The following is a 17,089-nucleotide window of genomic DNA, read 5'->3' as shown; positions in this document are numbered from 1 at the left end:
AGAGAGAGAGAGAGAGAGAGAGAGAGAGAGAGAGAGAGAGAGAGAGAGAGAGAGAGAGAGAGAGAGAGAGAGAGAGAGAGAGAGAGAGAGAGAGAGAGAGAGAGAGAGAGAGAGAGAGAGAGAGAGAGAGAGAGAGAGAGAGAGAGAGAGAGAGAGAGAGAGAGAGAGAGAGAGAGAGAGAGAGAGAGAGAGAGAGAGAGAGAGAGAGATATATATACATACATGTGTGTATATATATATACATATATATATATATATATATATATATATATATATATATATATATATATATACACACATACATACATACATACATACATATTGTTACGGAAATGGCCCTGATTGGACTACTAAATATAGGATTATCTCAGATCCTCCATTAAATGTATGTTTCGCTCGGTTGTTTGGTAAAATGGATGTTACATGTGTGTCGGGAGGTGTAGGATGCATGCTTAATTGTTCGTACTGTGGTGGTGTTCCGCGGGCTCCCTCTTCTTCCTCCCCTCTCCGGACGATAGGCCCCGCCCAGTCGGCTGAGAGGGTGTGGCCAAAAAGAGGAAGTGAAACTGAGTGGAGGAGTTTGTCGGCTTCGCTGAGGGAGGCGTGCTCGGTGTCGAAGCGAGCGAACGAGAGAGAAACTGGAAAGAAAAGGGGTTCTGTTTGGGGCGAACAATCGCTCTCGAGGTGGGCTCATATTTCGAAGCGAGCAAATGAAAGAGAGGCGGCCTGCACGTCGAGTCGGCGATCGACTCTTATGAGGAGGTGATTCTGCCATGAGAGAGACGGCAGCCGGCTTTGAGAGGCGAGCGTGGAAAAGGAAAGAAAAGGTGATTCTCCAGAGAAAGAAACTGAGAGGACGGAGTTGAGAAGTCAGGCTTCGAGGCGGGAAGGCAAGAGAGGAAACGACGGACGCTCGACACGTTTGCCGATCCGCTTGCCGGAGCCCGGCACCTCAATTTGGGCCTTGTCTGGTGAACAGGCCAGGCCTGGATTTGTGTGCTGGACCTTGGGAGAGATCGGCAGAGGCCGATCGTTGATCTGGAGGTCTAGTGCCGTCGGCCTTGCGTGGGGTCAGAGCTCGCGGAGACCGCATGCGGTGCGGAAAAGGCAGGTGAGCGCCGTCTCGCCATGCGGCGTGTTCGAGTTCGAGCTGGGAGCTCAAATCCATGTACATCCGCTTACAAATCCATGGACATCCGCATTAGTGCTTTTTACACTTTCCTCTCGTCCATGAGACATCACCAAGTACTCTGTCTTGCATGCATGCTGTCTGTATGTCTATCTGTCTTGTTTGCACATTGTTTAAGACATATCTCAGTCGGGACCCCCTCAAAACCTGTAGTCCGTAGTTCCCGAGTTAAGAACGGGTTAAGGATTGATAATAAAAGCATTGTCGTGAATGTTTTGCTTGTGTCGTGTTCCCCGATGTTCCCCAATAAATCCGATTGATTCAGGTATGAAGTTACACCTTGAAACACTTCGTGTCACGCCAATAGACCCACCCGATTCGTTAAAAAAAAAAAAAACTGCTGACGGACTGTGATTGCCGACACAGCGCGAATCCCGACACCACGGAAGCCATTAACAATTGGTGTCCGGCGTGGATTGAGAATCCCTTCGTCGTGGATCAGTAACAACTCGTAGTCAGGAGCAAGATATTTGGACCAGTGGTGCATTTCACACCCCGAACATTGGTTACGAGAAGCGAAAAAAAAACAACAAAAAAAAACGGTACAAATTTGATTTGATTTTATGTTTGAGCGGATCGGAGGAAAAACTTGCAAATTATAAAGAAGATGGAGTCGCAAAATGGCGGTGCATGACACTTGGCATGACACGAAGCAGGAGTGGGCTAATTATAGCGCAACAAATGGCACAACACGAGGCGGAGGCTCCCAGCCACCGGTTCAAACCACGTGGTCACGGCATGCGCCATGGCAGGCGTGGAAGGGCGACTACGTGAACATTGGCAAGCTTCAGACAGAATTGGGGGATGCCTTGGAAGAGGTGAAGAGTTATGAAAATTATATAAAGGAGGTACAAATTGAAGTGGACGAGGCACAACGGCACGCAGACGAGCTTCAGAAAAATTATGTGTACGGGGGGACAACGATTGGCCGATGTACGGGAACACAACGATTGGCGGATGTGCGGGAACGAATTCGGTGGCTGAAAGAGGACTTTGCCAACAGAGTCGACGAACAATGTGGAAAAAAGAATTTAGTGGTGTTGCTGTTGCATACCCATAATTTGGAATATGAGAAGAGCAAACTGAACAAAAGAATAGAGGAAGAGCAGATTGGTTTCTCCCAGGATAGGAAGAGTGGAAAAAAAAAGCTAGAAAGAAAAAAATGTGAACACAATTTCGAATTGAAACAACTGAAGGAAGAGGTAAGATTAGGCAAATGGATAAGAGAAAGCCGAGAACAGAAGATAAAAAGAGGAGAGAAATCTCTGGAGCAAAGGAAGGAAGAATTGTTGGAAAAGTCAAGACAGTTCAAAGAACTACAGGGAGAAATGAAGGAAGGGTTTACCCGAAAGTTGGAACAAGAGAAGAGGGAACTGAACGAAAGATTAGAGGAAGAGCAAATTAGTAATTCCCAGGATAGAGAGAACTTGGAAGAAGAATGGAAAACAAAGCTGGAAAAGGAAAAACGTGAACACGATTGGGACTTGGAACTACTGAAGCGAGAGGTAAGAGCAGGCAATCGGATAAGAGAAATCCGAGAACAGGAGATAAAAAGAAAAGAGAAATGCCTGGAAGAACGAGAGGAATACAATAAGAGAATGGGCGAAATGAAGGAGGAAGCATGCAAAAGAGGTGCGGAGATGAGGAAGGAATTATGGGAAAAAGCTTCTGAGTTACGGAAACACCAAAACAAAGAGACGGAATTACAAAACGAGCTGAGGATGTTAAGAGAGGAAAGAGAGCGGATAATGAAACGTTAAGGAACCACACTAGGCAGATTGAACAACTAAAGGAGAAAGCAAGGTTGGAGTACGAGGAGATAGTGAAAGAACAACGAATGAAACAGGAAAGGGAAATCAGCCAATTGAAGGAAGCGACGAGATTGGAGAATGAAGAACAAGAGAGACAGTGGAATAAGAAACAAAAAGAGCAAGGAATGAAACAGGAAAAAGAAATCAACAAATTGAAGGAAACGATGAGATTGGAGAATGAAGAACAAGAGAGACAGTGGGATAGAAAACAAAAAGAAAACAAATTTGAAACTGACCAACTAAAGAAGAGAGCAAGGTTGGAGTACACGGAGATGGAAAAACTCCGGAAAGATAACGAACAACTCAAAAGGCTCAGAGAGGAAGAACAACTCAAATGGGAAGGAAAATGGAGCCAGGAAGTAGAGCAGCACAATAATATGGGATGTGTGATATCACCACAGGGAGGAATGTTAGTGGTGCGGAACTTGATTGACATCACTCGTCAGATGACACCACAATTAGAGCAAACCCTGGTGATAGAGACATTGAGGGAGCAGACGGGGTTGTTGACGAATGAAATACATTTTGAGCAGGTCCAGCATGTGGAGCTGACAGCCCCAAAGGAGTATGGCGAACCGATGATGAGCAACCTGCTGGAGAGAAGCGACCGGACCGAGGTGACTCTGGAACGAGGCAGGTACATGGGTACATGCATACATGGTGCGGGCGATGAGTGCAAGGTAGAAATTGAATTTTATGTTAACGAAGAGACTGTGTCCGATGGGGTGCACGTATGCATGACCCCTGAATGTGTGTGTGGAGTGCCTGTGAACGAATGCTGTGAGCCCACAGTCCAGACTACAGCACCGGTATGTGCTGCCGAGGCCGAAGTGTATGTGGGTACTCACCTGGCATTCGAGAATGTAACCCTGGAGTGCGAGGCAGTTAGTCAGTACGCAGGCAAGGTTGAAGGTGTGGAATGTCAACACATAACCTTGGAACGTGTGCAGCCTGCTGTGTGTGGGAGTCCTGAGCATGAAATGAGTGGTGACATAGGAAATAGGTTAGAGGTGCAAGGGGAAATAGAAATGCCATCAAGACAGAATTTGAGCGAGGGGACAGAAACCATAATGGACAACTCCGCATGGGTTCTTACGGAGTTGGAGGTGCTGCATCCAGGAGCAGTTTTAGATTGGATTTTAGAAATCCAATTTAGAAATTGGATTTTAATTTCTCTATCAGCCTCACAGGAACTTTGGGGTAGAGCGCAGATGAGTAGCAGGCGGCACTGGCGTGTGTCACTTGGTCTTCAGACCTTTCTAAGCCCACGAGCGGTTTGGCTGGCTGAGTGGGGTTTATCTGTCTTCAGGGAGTTATGGAGAAGAGGGGAAGGCCATTCCATCGATTGGGGTTTACCTGATTTCCATGATTTGATAATAAAAGCATTGTCGTGAATGTTTTGCTTGTGTTGTGTTCCCCAATAAATCTGGTTGGTTCGTATGAAGTTGCCGCTATGGATTAATTTGTGTTGCGTCGAGGAACAATCCGTTTGATTGGCATATAAAACCAAAATGGTTACAGACTGGCAGAAAACGCTTGGCATCTGACAAAACCAGTCTGTAACCGGGGTTCTATTTCCCCGACTGGTAAGGTTCACGATTACGTTGGTATCGCGATTGAAGACACGTGACCCGAGGCCTGTGCTGAGCCGGCCGGCGTTATAAACCCCGGAGACTGTGGTGGTGAGGGTGGCGCCAAGGATTGGGTGACAATCCCGCCACCCCAGATCCGCAACAATATATATATATATATATATATATATATATATATATATATATATATATATATATATATATATATATATATATATATATACACACACACACACATACATATTGCTGCTGTGCCGGTGCGTCGGCCGCGAGCCGACCGCTCTGACGGAGCCGCAAGTCGAGTCGGCCCGACCGATCGCCCAGAATATAGATCGCCGCCCGGATAACTCCGAAGCCGACGGGTCCTTGTGCAAGAACCGTGAAGGGCCAATTTTTTCCACCACGTGGTACAGGATTATTTGCCAATTCTTCAAAATACCTAGAGACCACGTGACGATCCACCGAGACTCCACACCCTCGACGGAACTCGTACGAAACAAGCCGCTTAAGCGAGCCTGTCCCGTACGCTATTCCGAGCGGCTTAATCGCAGACAACTGTTGGTCCGAATGTCCCCCTTTTACGGCAAATCAACGGCTTTCGAACGACCATCACACGGAATGCTCAGTCAATGAAAGAATCGACGTGACGAGCTGAAAACATTTAACAATTGGGGTATTTATTAATAATAATGGGGAACTAGGGAAGCACGTAAGAGCAGAACTATACAGACTATACGAAATGCAATGCAATCATTTACAGCACACAAAGCACTTAACAGTTTCTCTCTTGTTAGAGAGGCCCACGGACACACACACACACACACACACACACACACACACACACACACACACACACACACACACACACACACACACACACACACACACACACACACACACACACACACACACACACACACACACACGAAATGGTGGCTGATGCCTTTAATAAGGACTTCAACTCAGAGGACAAATGAGCTGAAACCCAGAACCCATCTCGAACCTCTCCACCTCGTGTGGTCTTTTTTTTTTTTTTTTTTTTTTTTTTTTTTGTATACCTTGGTCGAGGCTCGTATGAGAGCGAACACACAACTCACAGCAAGGAGGCATGAGACAAGAGGGGCGGGAGTGGAAGGGACAAAACATTGGGGAACAGACACAGGTGAACTGTGGAAGGGAGAGGGATGGGGATGGGACGGGGAACATGGCGAGGGGAAGATGGACATTAAAGGGACTTTCAGGAAGGAAAGCAGGAGAATTGAAGGAAGTGGGCTTGGGTGGATTATCGGGGGTAGAAAAGATCGAGGATTTGGAGGGGGGAAGATAAGAGGTGGTGGTGAACAGCTGTTTTGAAAGCCTGGAGGGAAGAATGGGAAAGAATAGAGTGAGGGAATTCCAAAGGCGGGAAAAAAGAGGAATGAAAGAGTGAAGATGAGCAGTGATTCGTGATTTTGGTAGTTTTACCAGAAGGGGGTTGTTGGCGGACCTTGAGCGCCCTGTGGAAATGTGGTTGGGACAAATCACAGAGAGAGCAGGGGGGCAAGGCTGGAGAGGAGTCGGTAGAAGACAGAAAGACCACCGACCAACCTGCGGTGATTGAGTGAGAGGCCCAAAGACTCAGCTTCATTGCGGGAGATGCCAATGATCTTAAAAGCCCTGGTTTCGACAGCGTGAAGTCGAGAAAGGTGGGAGGCAGGAGCACCAGCCCAGAGGGGAGAGCAGTACTCCATCAGGCTACGGACAAAAGCTTTGTAAGTGGTCAGGAGCTCAAGAGGGCCGAGGAAGGACTTTGCACGACGGAGGATTCCCAGTCGGCGACTGGCTTTGAGGCAAGGTTGGAAATGTGACTTTCCCAGGAAAGGTCATGGCAGATAGTGAGACCCAGAAGCTTGAAAGAAAAGACTTCTTCCAGAGGATTGTTGAGAAAGTGGATGGGGGTTTTGTAAACGGTCCTTTTCAAGAGACATAGTGAGAGTGTGAGATTTGTCTGGATTGAAAGACATGTTCCACGTGTTGGACCAGTTTGTGATTTTATCCAGATCTGCAGTGAGCGAAGAAGCTTGCTGCTTGCCGGTCTGAGGGATGACAGATGGTACGGCAGAGGGTGGAGTCATCGGCAAAGAGAAATAGAGGATTTTCCAGAGAGTCCGAGAGATCATTGATGAAAACCAGAAAAAGAACAGGGCCCAGAACGCTACCTTGAGGAACTCCAGCCTGCACAGGAAGAGGGGATGAAAGAACTCCATTTAGGGCCACACGTTGACTGCGACAGGAGAGGAAGTCTGCGCAGCCATGAGTGGAGATGGCCTTGAATACCATGGGAAGAGAGTTTGGTGAGTAGGGCAGGGTGCCAGACTGTGTCAAAAGCACGTGATATGTCCAGGGATACGGCTCGGATTTCCTGTCTGGCATTGAGGACCTCCATCCAATGATGGGAGAGCAGTAGCAGCATATCCAGGGTAGAGTGACCTGGTCTGAAACCAAATTGATGATTGGAAATCAAGCCATTGGAGAAGAGGAAGGATTTCATGTCTGAAGCGATGATGGATTCCATAACCTTGCTGATGATTGGGAGAAGGCTGATTGGTCTATAGTTACAGGGATCTGTTTTTGCACCTTTTTTATGCAGGGCAGTGATGTTAGCAGATTTCCAAGCAGATGGCAGATGACCTTGGGAAAATGAGAGGGTGAATAGAACAGAGAGAGGGTGAGCAAGAGCAGAAGAGCAGGCTTTGAGGACACGTGGGCTGATGCCGTCCGGCCCGCTTGCAGAATCTGACTCGAGGTTTGAAAGCAAGCTCTCCACCTTGTCAGGAGAAAAGGATACAGAGTCCAGGGACAGTTGGGTGCGACTGGGTAAAGTGGGTAGAGATAGTGATGGGTTTGGGACACAAGATTTAGCTGCAAACACCGAGTTTAGACATTCAACTTTATCACATGTGGAATCAGCAGTGCGGCCATTTGAGGTAAGGGAGGGGATGGAGGGGGAACATACACCAGAAACAGATTTGATTAAACGCCACCAGATTTTGAGGAGGGAGAGAGGTTTGAGAGTTCAGACTTGAGATGAGAAATATGTTGTTTTCTGGCTCTCCTGAGGGTAGATACACACTTGTTCCGAGCTTTGTGGAAAGAACTGAGATTGCCCTCAGTTGGGTTTGCTTTCCATGAGGCAAAGGCAAGTTGTTTCAGGACAACTGCCTCGCCACAAGCTTCAGTAAACCAAGGGCGGGAGGAAGGGTAAGACAACTGAACACGAGAGGGGATAAATCTGTGAATGAGGGAGAGCAAGTTTCTTTAGAAAAATTGCCAGGATGAGGTGATGGTTGAGAAAGTAGTGATAGGAGACCAGTCTGTAAGTTTGATGGCTGCTCGAGACCCTGCCAGTCGGCTTGAGTGAAATGCCAGACTCGACGGCGGTGAGGTGGTTCTCTGATAACAGCCAGAGAGATGTCCACTTTAACAAGGACGTGGTCAGAAGAACCAATTGGAGCGAAGGAAGAGCAGCAGATATTGTCAGGGAAATTTGTCAAAATCAGATCCAGAAGAGATGGAGTACCATTGGTTGAGATCCGGGTCGGGAAGTTGACCGATTGAGTCAGTCCCAATGAGTCACAGAAAGCTTTTGCTGATGTCCCATGGCAGGTGAGAGAGGTACCCACACCTAGCCAACTGGCGTGATGACAATTGAAGTCGCCACATAAGAGGAAGAGAGAGTTTGGATGAGAAGATAGAAGATGGTCCATGTTTTCGGAGAGTGAGGTGTAGATGGAGTCATCACTGTTCGGTGGACGGTACAGTACACATATAAACATGAGGTGGGGAGTGGAGGGGAAGCCGAAGCCAGAGGTATTCCTGGGGTGTGGGGGAGTGAGAGCAGTGCAGGGAGAGTGAGGAATAGAGTCTTTGATGAAGAGAGCAACACCTCCACCAGGACGAGGCTCAGGTCTGTCATACCGGAGGACGGAGCAACCAGGGAGAGATACTTGGGAGTCAGACACGCCTTGGGAGAGGAAAGTTTCTGTTAGGCAGATAATGTCTGGTTTGTCAGTGGCAACCTGCATGGAAAGATCTGAAAGGTTTGAGCGAAGGCCCCGGATATTTGAGGTCCACACTTTTAATGAAGAGGTAGGGGAGGAGGCTTTGGGTGCAGGAGGTGGAGGGGGCGGGGAGGGTAGGACGAGGGACGAGGGGGGAGGTAAGGAGGGTTGCTGAAGGAGTGTGGGTATTGCAGAATAGCGAGGGGAGGGGGCCGAATGAGGAGGAGAAAAGGCTCTGTGGTGCTGGGAGAGAGGGGGGACAAGAGACAAGGAAGATGGCAGTTGAGTATTTGAGGAGGTGGAGTGAAGAGATGGAGGTGAGAGGGCAGTGGAGGGAGGTAGGTTGGTGGATGAGAGGGGGGCAACTTAGAGAAGGAAGAGTGAGGGGGATGAAAGGTGGGAGAAAGGTGAGGGGGGAATTTTTGAAAGAGGTGAGAGGGAGGCTTGGAGGAGAAGAGTGGGATGGTTGCTTTGAGAGTGAGAGAGTGAGGGGTGAGGGGGGTGAGTTGGCACTGAAGTTGGAAAAAAGAATGGTTGATGGAAAGCGAGCATCCATGGCAAACTGTGGTTTTTAAAAGTTTTAGGTCAGAGATGCGATTTAACACAATTCTTGATGGATGCAATGAAGGCGAATTCAGAGCATGGAGAGAAGAAGCGCTGTAATAGTTGGATTTTTTAGGCAAGGAAAGAAGGAGAGGTCGAAATGAAAGCAGTCTGTTGAAATAGCAGAAGAGTAGTGCATTGTGAAACAGTAAAGAGTACCACATGTGTGAGAGAGGAAGATGAAGCATCATAAGATCGTTTTTGTTGTTAATATTAATGTATGAGAGAGTTCAACAGATTAGGTCATGGAAATGTAAAAAAAAAAAAAAGAAATCGAGGAAGACGAGGAGGAAGTTAAGAGGAAGAAGAAGTAGCAGAATGGGGAGAAGGTGAGCGTGTTGTTGTTGTTGTTGTTGTTGTTGGGTATATATATATATATATATATATTTTTTTTTTTTTTTTTTTTTCAAGCTGTTCGGACCCGGGCTCCAGCGAGAGCAAGCTGGATCCAATCGCCGTGAGCCGCGATCCTTCCCGAGCTCCAGCGAATCCTCTCGTGCTTCCAAACGCGTGCTGGTGAGACGAGGCGCCGATCCTTCCCGTCGATGCATCGCTATCTCGAAGAACCACCTCCAAGATGAGGCCAAGGAGTTGCACCAAGCTGGGAACCGAGCCGGAGAACAAAGAGCTCCACGAGCAAAGAAGAGCCAGCCAAATCAGGCCACGAAGCAGAGCAACAGGCTCGAACCAGCTCTAGCACCCTTGAACCAGGCCGACACTCCTCGGCCACCAGGCAGAAGAAGAACCGCGACAACCTGAACCAACTCCTCCGATGAACAACTCTCCAACAAGAACCAAGAACCCCCCAACAAGACCCCAGAATCAACCTCGCGCCAAGCAGAGTGTCCATTTTTTATTCCTATCGGCCCCTCCCCCGCTCCCGGCGTGACTTATGCCCTCGTGCTCCATCCCCCGCTCAACCACGGGTGGGAGGGAGTTGTTTACGTCCCGTTATTTAGGATGGGAGGGCTCTTCTTCCTCTTCGCAGAAGAGGGGGAGGGTGTCTTCCTTTGTGTTGTGATTGCTCCCGAACTATTAAATTAAATCACAGCGCACTTAATCGATTTCTGCGCATTAAACAATGGAAGGTGACCTATCTATAGAACATACTCTTATTGACATATCTGAGCTAAAGGAACCTGAATGGTGTGTGCGATCGAATTCCAAATTTGTAACATATCTATATATATATATATATATATATATATATATATATATATATATATATATATATATATATATATATATATATATATATATATATATATATATATATATATATATATATATATATATATATGTGTGTGTTTATACACGAGGTCCGTCTAAAAAGTAACGGGACTCAGCCTGCTGTATGATCCACTTACACAACTTGAATTAATGGGTTGCGTCACAGTCTTTCACAACATTCCAGCAATATATATGATTGGTGATGGTTGACTGCATTCATTGTTTGAATTTTTACAGGTCGTGCTTCACACGTTGTCTTGTCTGAGTCGTCACGCTGTGAGTCGTGAGCAGAGAGCCAATCTGAAGTTTCTTGCCAAGCTTGGCAAAACACCTTCCGAATCCTTCGCAATGCCGCAGCAAGTCTTCGGGGAAGAAACGATTTCACGTGCACGTGCATTTGAATGGCACAAGAGGTTCAAAGAGAGACGGGAGATGGTTGAAGACGATCCACGGTCTGGAAGACCTTCAACGAGCAGAACGGCGGACAACATGGAGCGTGTGAAGCAAATGGTGCACGCTGATCGTCGATTCACGGTGCAGATGATTGCTGAGGAACTTTCCATCAACAAGGACACTGTCTGGAGCATCATCACTGAAAATCTCGAAATGTGCAAGGTGTGTGCAAAGATGGTCCCCAAGCTGTTGTCTGAGGACCAGAAACAGCAAAGAGTCACTGTCTGTCAAGACATTATCGAGCGCCTCGAGGACGATCCAGACCTGCTCGGGAGTCATTAATGGCGATGAATCGTGGATATTCGAATGCGATCACGAGACCAAACGGCAGAGTCGTCAGTGGAAAAGTCCGGCATCACCAAGACCAAAGAAAGCAAGGATGAGACGATGGCTCCACCTCGCAACTGACAGGACTTGAAGGATCTGCTGCTGATGTTTTGGTGCCAGATACTACAAGACACCTTCAGGTTCATGCCTCGGCGGTTCGGTGCTGTTTTGGCGGCACACGGAGGACCAACAGGATATTAGGCACGTGGTCATTACGTTTTGGCTCATCAGTGTATATGTATACATAAACATATATTAATACGTATATATACATATATTAATACATATATATTGTTGCGGATTCGCGCCCGCCGGTGTGCGAACGGCCACGTAACTCGAATCGCGGCACGTCGCCCACCGGACGGACAATCCAGTCGTGACCCTCTCGGACTAACGCCGGGAACCAGTCACGGGTGGACCTTTCGGTCTCACCGCGATCGAGCCAATCGGCCCCCGCGTGGGATAGGGTTGCTCGCCAAATTCGACCGACCTAAGTACCCACACGGAGGGTTGACCGGGTGATCGCACCTCGCCGCAGGTCGACTTCGGACACGGGCCACTTAAGCGACCCGTTCCGTACTATCGGGATAACCGAGCGGTGTTATTCGTCGGACTCGACGGTTCGATTAATTATCGGGCGTCTTTGCCCACGACCAACCCTTTACGTGAAGCAAGATGGGGATTCAATGAAAGAAATGACGAAGCGAAGCGGGAAAACAGTTCAACAATAAGCACATTTATTTCGCGATGAACGGAAAGCACACATATACAATTCCACCAAAAGCACATGTAAAAGAAGAAGACAAAAAGCAAATGCAACAATGCAGATCTATCCGACTACCGGGCACTCGGCAACACTTATACAATTTTACTTCACAGACGGCGCCGACAACACATATTCCCAAAGCAAAAGAAAAGAGAACCACCCTGCAGGATGAGGGGGTAGGCGGGCCTGGGGCCGAGACCGTGTCGGGCCTACCCGTCTGATGATGAGACGCGGAGCGGCGGTGGTGCCTCAACTCCGCGGGCCTCGCGGACAGTGTCTGGTAGGGGGTGGGAAGGGGGCCCCCTTTGTCGCACTATCTCAGCGCGGGGGGAAACAGGAGGGGGTTGCTGATGCTCGGGGAAAGGAGGATTTCACAAAATCTCGGGTCCCGCGACGAGCGTCTCCACCACGACCTCAGTCGCGCCGCCGGCCTCTCCCTCCGCAGTTCCCCGAATCCGACGCGAGAACCCCCTCAACCGCCTTCGCCACCGCCGCCTCTCCACAGCTCCGTCCTCTTCACTCCGACTCCGCGAACTCCCAACTGCGAACTCCCAACTGCGAACTGCCAACTGCGAACTGCGCTCTTCTGACGAACGCAGTCGTTTTTATAAGCCCCGTGGCTTCGCTCTTTCATCTTTGACCCTCTGCCTCCGACCTTTCACCTCGCTCCCCATTGGCCCGAGGAAAAGTGGGCGTGAATGCTTTTTGATCCATGAATTTGCATATAGCGACCGCCCTCCAACGCCCTGGAGGCGGGGCCAAATCGCCCCTCGCTCACCGATTGGACGGAACAAAAGTGGGCGTGAGTCGTTTTTGATCCGTTTTTCTTCGGAAAGTCCGCGATGCTTTTGAACACGCTGCTCGGTGCGCGCCCTACACGAGTCCAGCATCGGTGCCCACGAGTGGCGCGAGATGACGGTGACGCGATGGTGGCGAGTTGTGACGGTAAAGGTCGTGGCGGTTGTGGTGAAGCGGCGTTGTGGTTGGTGGTTGTTGTGATGGCCGCGTTGTGGTTGGTGGTTGTTGTGTGATGGCCGCGTTGTGGTTGGTGGTTGTTGTGTGATGGCTGTTGAGACGTGGTTGGTGGTGGTAATAATGGCGGCTGGTCCAAAATAAAGATGGTAAAAGAAAAACGGCTATCCTGAAGAGTCGCAGCCCTCATGAATGACATTTATTCCCTCTAGACAACGGGTTTGGGCCTAACTACACATATACTTACCGAGATATCTCACCTAAGGGACCTGAATGGTGGTTTGCGAATTTGGTCAACCACAACACTACCCCCTCCCCTTTTTACAGACTCGTCCCGGGTCTTCAAATTTTCGTGTGCCATCATGTGTAGTTTTCCCCTAGTACATTTTACCTACGGATCCCTGAGTGCGACATTCATGGTATTCGTGTCCCCAAAATAAATAACCTAAGGGCTGAGTAACTACCTAAACAAACTCACTCACACGGACGACTTAAATAAAATTGCCGGCGCTAAGACAAACATGCCGGGGGCGCACTCATATGTACAGTACATCTTACCTTAACTTACAAATTTTACACTAAACCATGACCCAGGATCATTGAACTCTGCAAAAAGAAAGCAGTTAGCAGGGAGCCAGGCTGCTCGCATGCAGTCTCTGGCTCAAAACAATGCAGGTGACAGGGAACGTGGCCGGCTGCTCACACGCAGTCCAAGGCCTTCCCTTTTGAACTGAACGCAGTGAACCACAACGGTGCATGGGCTGCACAAACGTAGTCTCCGTGCCAGCTCAAGTGGCACACGCAATGAACACAACGAATGAATGGATGAATGGATAGACGCAAACACGGTGCACGGGCCGCCACTGCAGGCCCGTGTTGTAGCTGCCAACAGGGCAGTTCTTGCAGCTTGCAAACTGTTGCTTTCTGATCCTGGCGCACATGGCAATGAACAGGGGGGGGGGGGGCAAAGCAAAAATTGAACGGGGCTGGTGAACAGGGGCAGTGGGCATGGCATGGCAAAGGTAGCAGGCATACACAGCCTGCAGAACCAGGCCGTTGCAGGCAAACACAGCCGGCAGATGAACTGGCCGGCACAGGCCTTGAAGTACCACAGCTGCCGATGAAGTGGGCCGGCACAGGCCTTGAAGAAAAACAGCCAGCCGGCAGATGAAGTGGGCCGGCACAGGCCTTGCAGTAACACAGCCAGCAGATGAAGCTGGCCAGCCTTTGCCGTTCAGTGGAGGTTGGTGGAGGGAGTGCGGTGGTGCTGGCCACTTGGAAGGCGGGCTCGGACCTACCGACCTGTCTCCCTCCCACCTATCGCCTTTGCCTGTCGCTGTACATACCCACTCCCTTAATTTGTCAAACCCCAATTTAGCCCCAACTTATTTTTTTATTATTATTATTTTTTTCTTTTACTTCCCCGCTATAAATCGTCCCCTAACCCCCTTTACTGTCCTTGTTCGGCTAACCTATTCTGTCACCTAGCTTACTCCCAACCCCTACGTTCCCTTCCCGGAGGGGAATAAGGGAGAGCTAGCGTCCTGTGTCGAGGCCCAACGAAGCCTCAGGATGGCCTCCCCAGAGTTCAGCGATCTAACCCAAAGTGGGTCCAGCGGCCCACAACGAGAGCGAGGGGATGGATGGTGCGGAGGGGTACACTTCCTAATCTACCCTATCCATTTAACTGTTAAACTACCCCGGGGCTTTCAACAAGCGCCTCTCGCTTAAACTATTGGTTCTAACAACCCAGATTCCCGTCGCCTGTGTTGGTGTCCTCACAATTTCGGGCCTCGCCCCCCAATTTTCTCTCCGTGCCCTCAAACGGTCTCATGGCTGGGACACGTGGCTCCCTTTGGCAGGCACGACCCTCTGCCGATTCTCCAGCTATGGCACCCCCGGGCACTACACTGCCTCCGAGCCTACCAGCTCCCTAACACCGGGGAGTGCCCCCCCATGGCACCTCCCCTGAAACGCACACGTGGCAGGCTGGCTTCCCAGGCCCCTTTCCGAGGGTCACCCGTGCCCACAACACTGCCCACGCGGCTAATGGCGCCCCGGGCCCCCGCACCAAGCAGGCGCACCCGTGCCCACTACGCTATCCCGGCCCCCCATGGGCCCTTGGCCTACCACGGCCGACTAGCCTGGTGCCCGGGGTACCCACTCAGCGATACTCACCTTTCGCAGCCACGTTCCCAGCCCATCAACAGGGCTCCTGCACCCCTCCAAACGGGTTTCGAGCCTACACTCCCACCAACAACAAAACGACCTCCATTTTTCAATTTGACTAACCCCCTAACTCAATCTACACTGACCCCGGGGTCCCTTGGGCGGGAGTCACTCCTCCCCCCAATCACTCATCGCACCATGCATTCCCCATTCGCTCCACTCACACAGACCCGCTGGCCTCACTCACTCACCAAGCACATGCTTCCACTTCACTCACCAACTCTTCAACACACACACCACTGAACTCTGCCATCCTTCTAACTACCTCCCCTAACTAACTCGTGCTCCCACGTCGTCCCTTAAACTACAGCACGTTCCTTTTAACCTACGTAGCTAAACTACGTCCCCTCTACACATTCACAAGTCTGTCACTGTCTTCAAATAAATCATTTTATTTCCATCCTAAATCTGGCTACAATCCCTCTAACTAATCCATTCCACGGACTCCATGAGGACTTACCCCTGCCCCATGAAGTCGGTCTAACTAAGCTAACCCTTCCCCCTAACTAGTTTCCATCCTGTGCCCAGGCAAGGGGGTCTTCCACCCCTCGCCCGGGAATCCTGTGCACCCGAAAGTGAGGCTTGCTTTTTTTTTCCTTTTTTTTTTTCTTTACATGCGCAGCACCAGCGCGGCAACTCAGAGCTCGCGCACTTTGCACCTGCCCGTGACGTCATGCAGCTGCACGTGTACCTTGTCCCTCCTTGGACGGTACCATCCGGCAGGGATACCCCTCCTGCCGGATTCCAACCCCACGTGCAGCCATGACGTCACCGTGCGCATAAAAAAAACACAAGCCCCACGTCTCGAGGGGTTCCCCACGCGAACACATGTGCCTTGCCCGTTGGAGCTTAACACACACGATCGCGTGGAGAACCCGTCCGGTCCAAATCCATTATCCTGCCTAAACTTTGTCCGTCCGCGGGATCGGCAAATCCACCGCGTGCGTTTCCGGACCGGGACTTCACTCTCGCAAGCGAGCACGTGGTGGCCTCGTGCGTTGCACAGCACGGACCTCGTGCTCACTGCTGGGTGAACCCGGCACGGTCCCCGAAACAACTACAGCCGCTACTCGGCTTTCTTTCCTCACATGTCTCCGTCGTCGCCTCCATTCCACCCACGCACACCTGCGTGTTACGACGCTCACACTCCACACCATTACATTCATACCGGGAGACGCGGCTGCGTGCTCCCGCATGCCAACCGACATCTCCCTCACATACCGCTCTCTCACACACACGGTCTCCCTTGCACTCGGCCGTTCACTCACGCATGCTACCTCTTTCGCACACGTGGCTCCACGCACTCGCGGCCTTCCACTCACTCGTGCCTCACTCATACACCGTGCCTCACTCACACACGCGGGGGAACTCAACCGCGGTGTTTCATCCACACACCGTCCCTCACTCACACATGCGGGGGCACTCAACCGCGGTGCCTCATCCACACTGGCCGTTCCATCCACACACACGGCCTCTTCCACACACGGTGCCTCATCCACACACGGCGTGCTGGGAAGCACGTACTCTGGCACCATCGCCACCACACCACTCACACACGGGGTCGCTTCCACACACGGGGACGCACTCACACCTTGCACCACACACACAGGGACAACTACACTGGGGATTCGTGTCCCCACAAGGGTCTCCGGGGCCTCTATACCCCCCAAGCTCTCCGTGCACCTGTCCACAGCACCCGTCCCCTCGACCTCGCAAAGCACGACCGAACCCACCTGGTCGTGACTCGCCTCAAGGGGGCATACTCCCTCCCCTTGTTCCTGGAGGAGGCCATCCAACTGCTCGCACCGGGTCTCTACCCAGTCCGCGAGCTCACCCCCATTATCCTCCACTACCTCTGTGTGTGTGTGTGCGTCACT

The 17,089-nt window shown here is 50.4% G+C and overlaps 1 protein-coding gene across 7 annotated transcripts in view; it reads right to left on the bottom strand.

Moving 5' to 3' along the window:
- Nucleotides 1–17,089, bottom strand: part of SMPD2 (sphingomyelin phosphodiesterase 2) — a 128,521-nt gene that overhangs the window by 90,494 nt on the left and 20,938 nt on the right. For 2 of the 7 annotated variants that reach the window (XM_085884144.1, XM_085884143.1), the window contains one exon: nucleotides 3,849–3,969. The exons of the other annotated variants lie outside the window; for them this stretch is intronic. In XM_085884144.1, coding sequence (XP_085740270.1) covers nucleotides 3,849–3,969 — 121 coding nt within the window. The remainder of the gene's footprint in view (nucleotides 1–3,848; nucleotides 3,970–17,089) is intronic. 7 annotated transcript variants of the gene reach the window in all.

Source organism: Eptatretus burgeri, chromosome 6 (genome assembly GCF_056783735.1).
Source record: "Eptatretus burgeri isolate ZD-2024b chromosome 6, Ebu_testis_v1, whole genome shotgun sequence".
NCBI lineage: Eukaryota > Metazoa > Chordata > Myxini > Myxiniformes > Myxinidae > Eptatretus > Eptatretus burgeri.
This window is presented reverse-complemented; position numbering and strand designations above follow the sequence as displayed.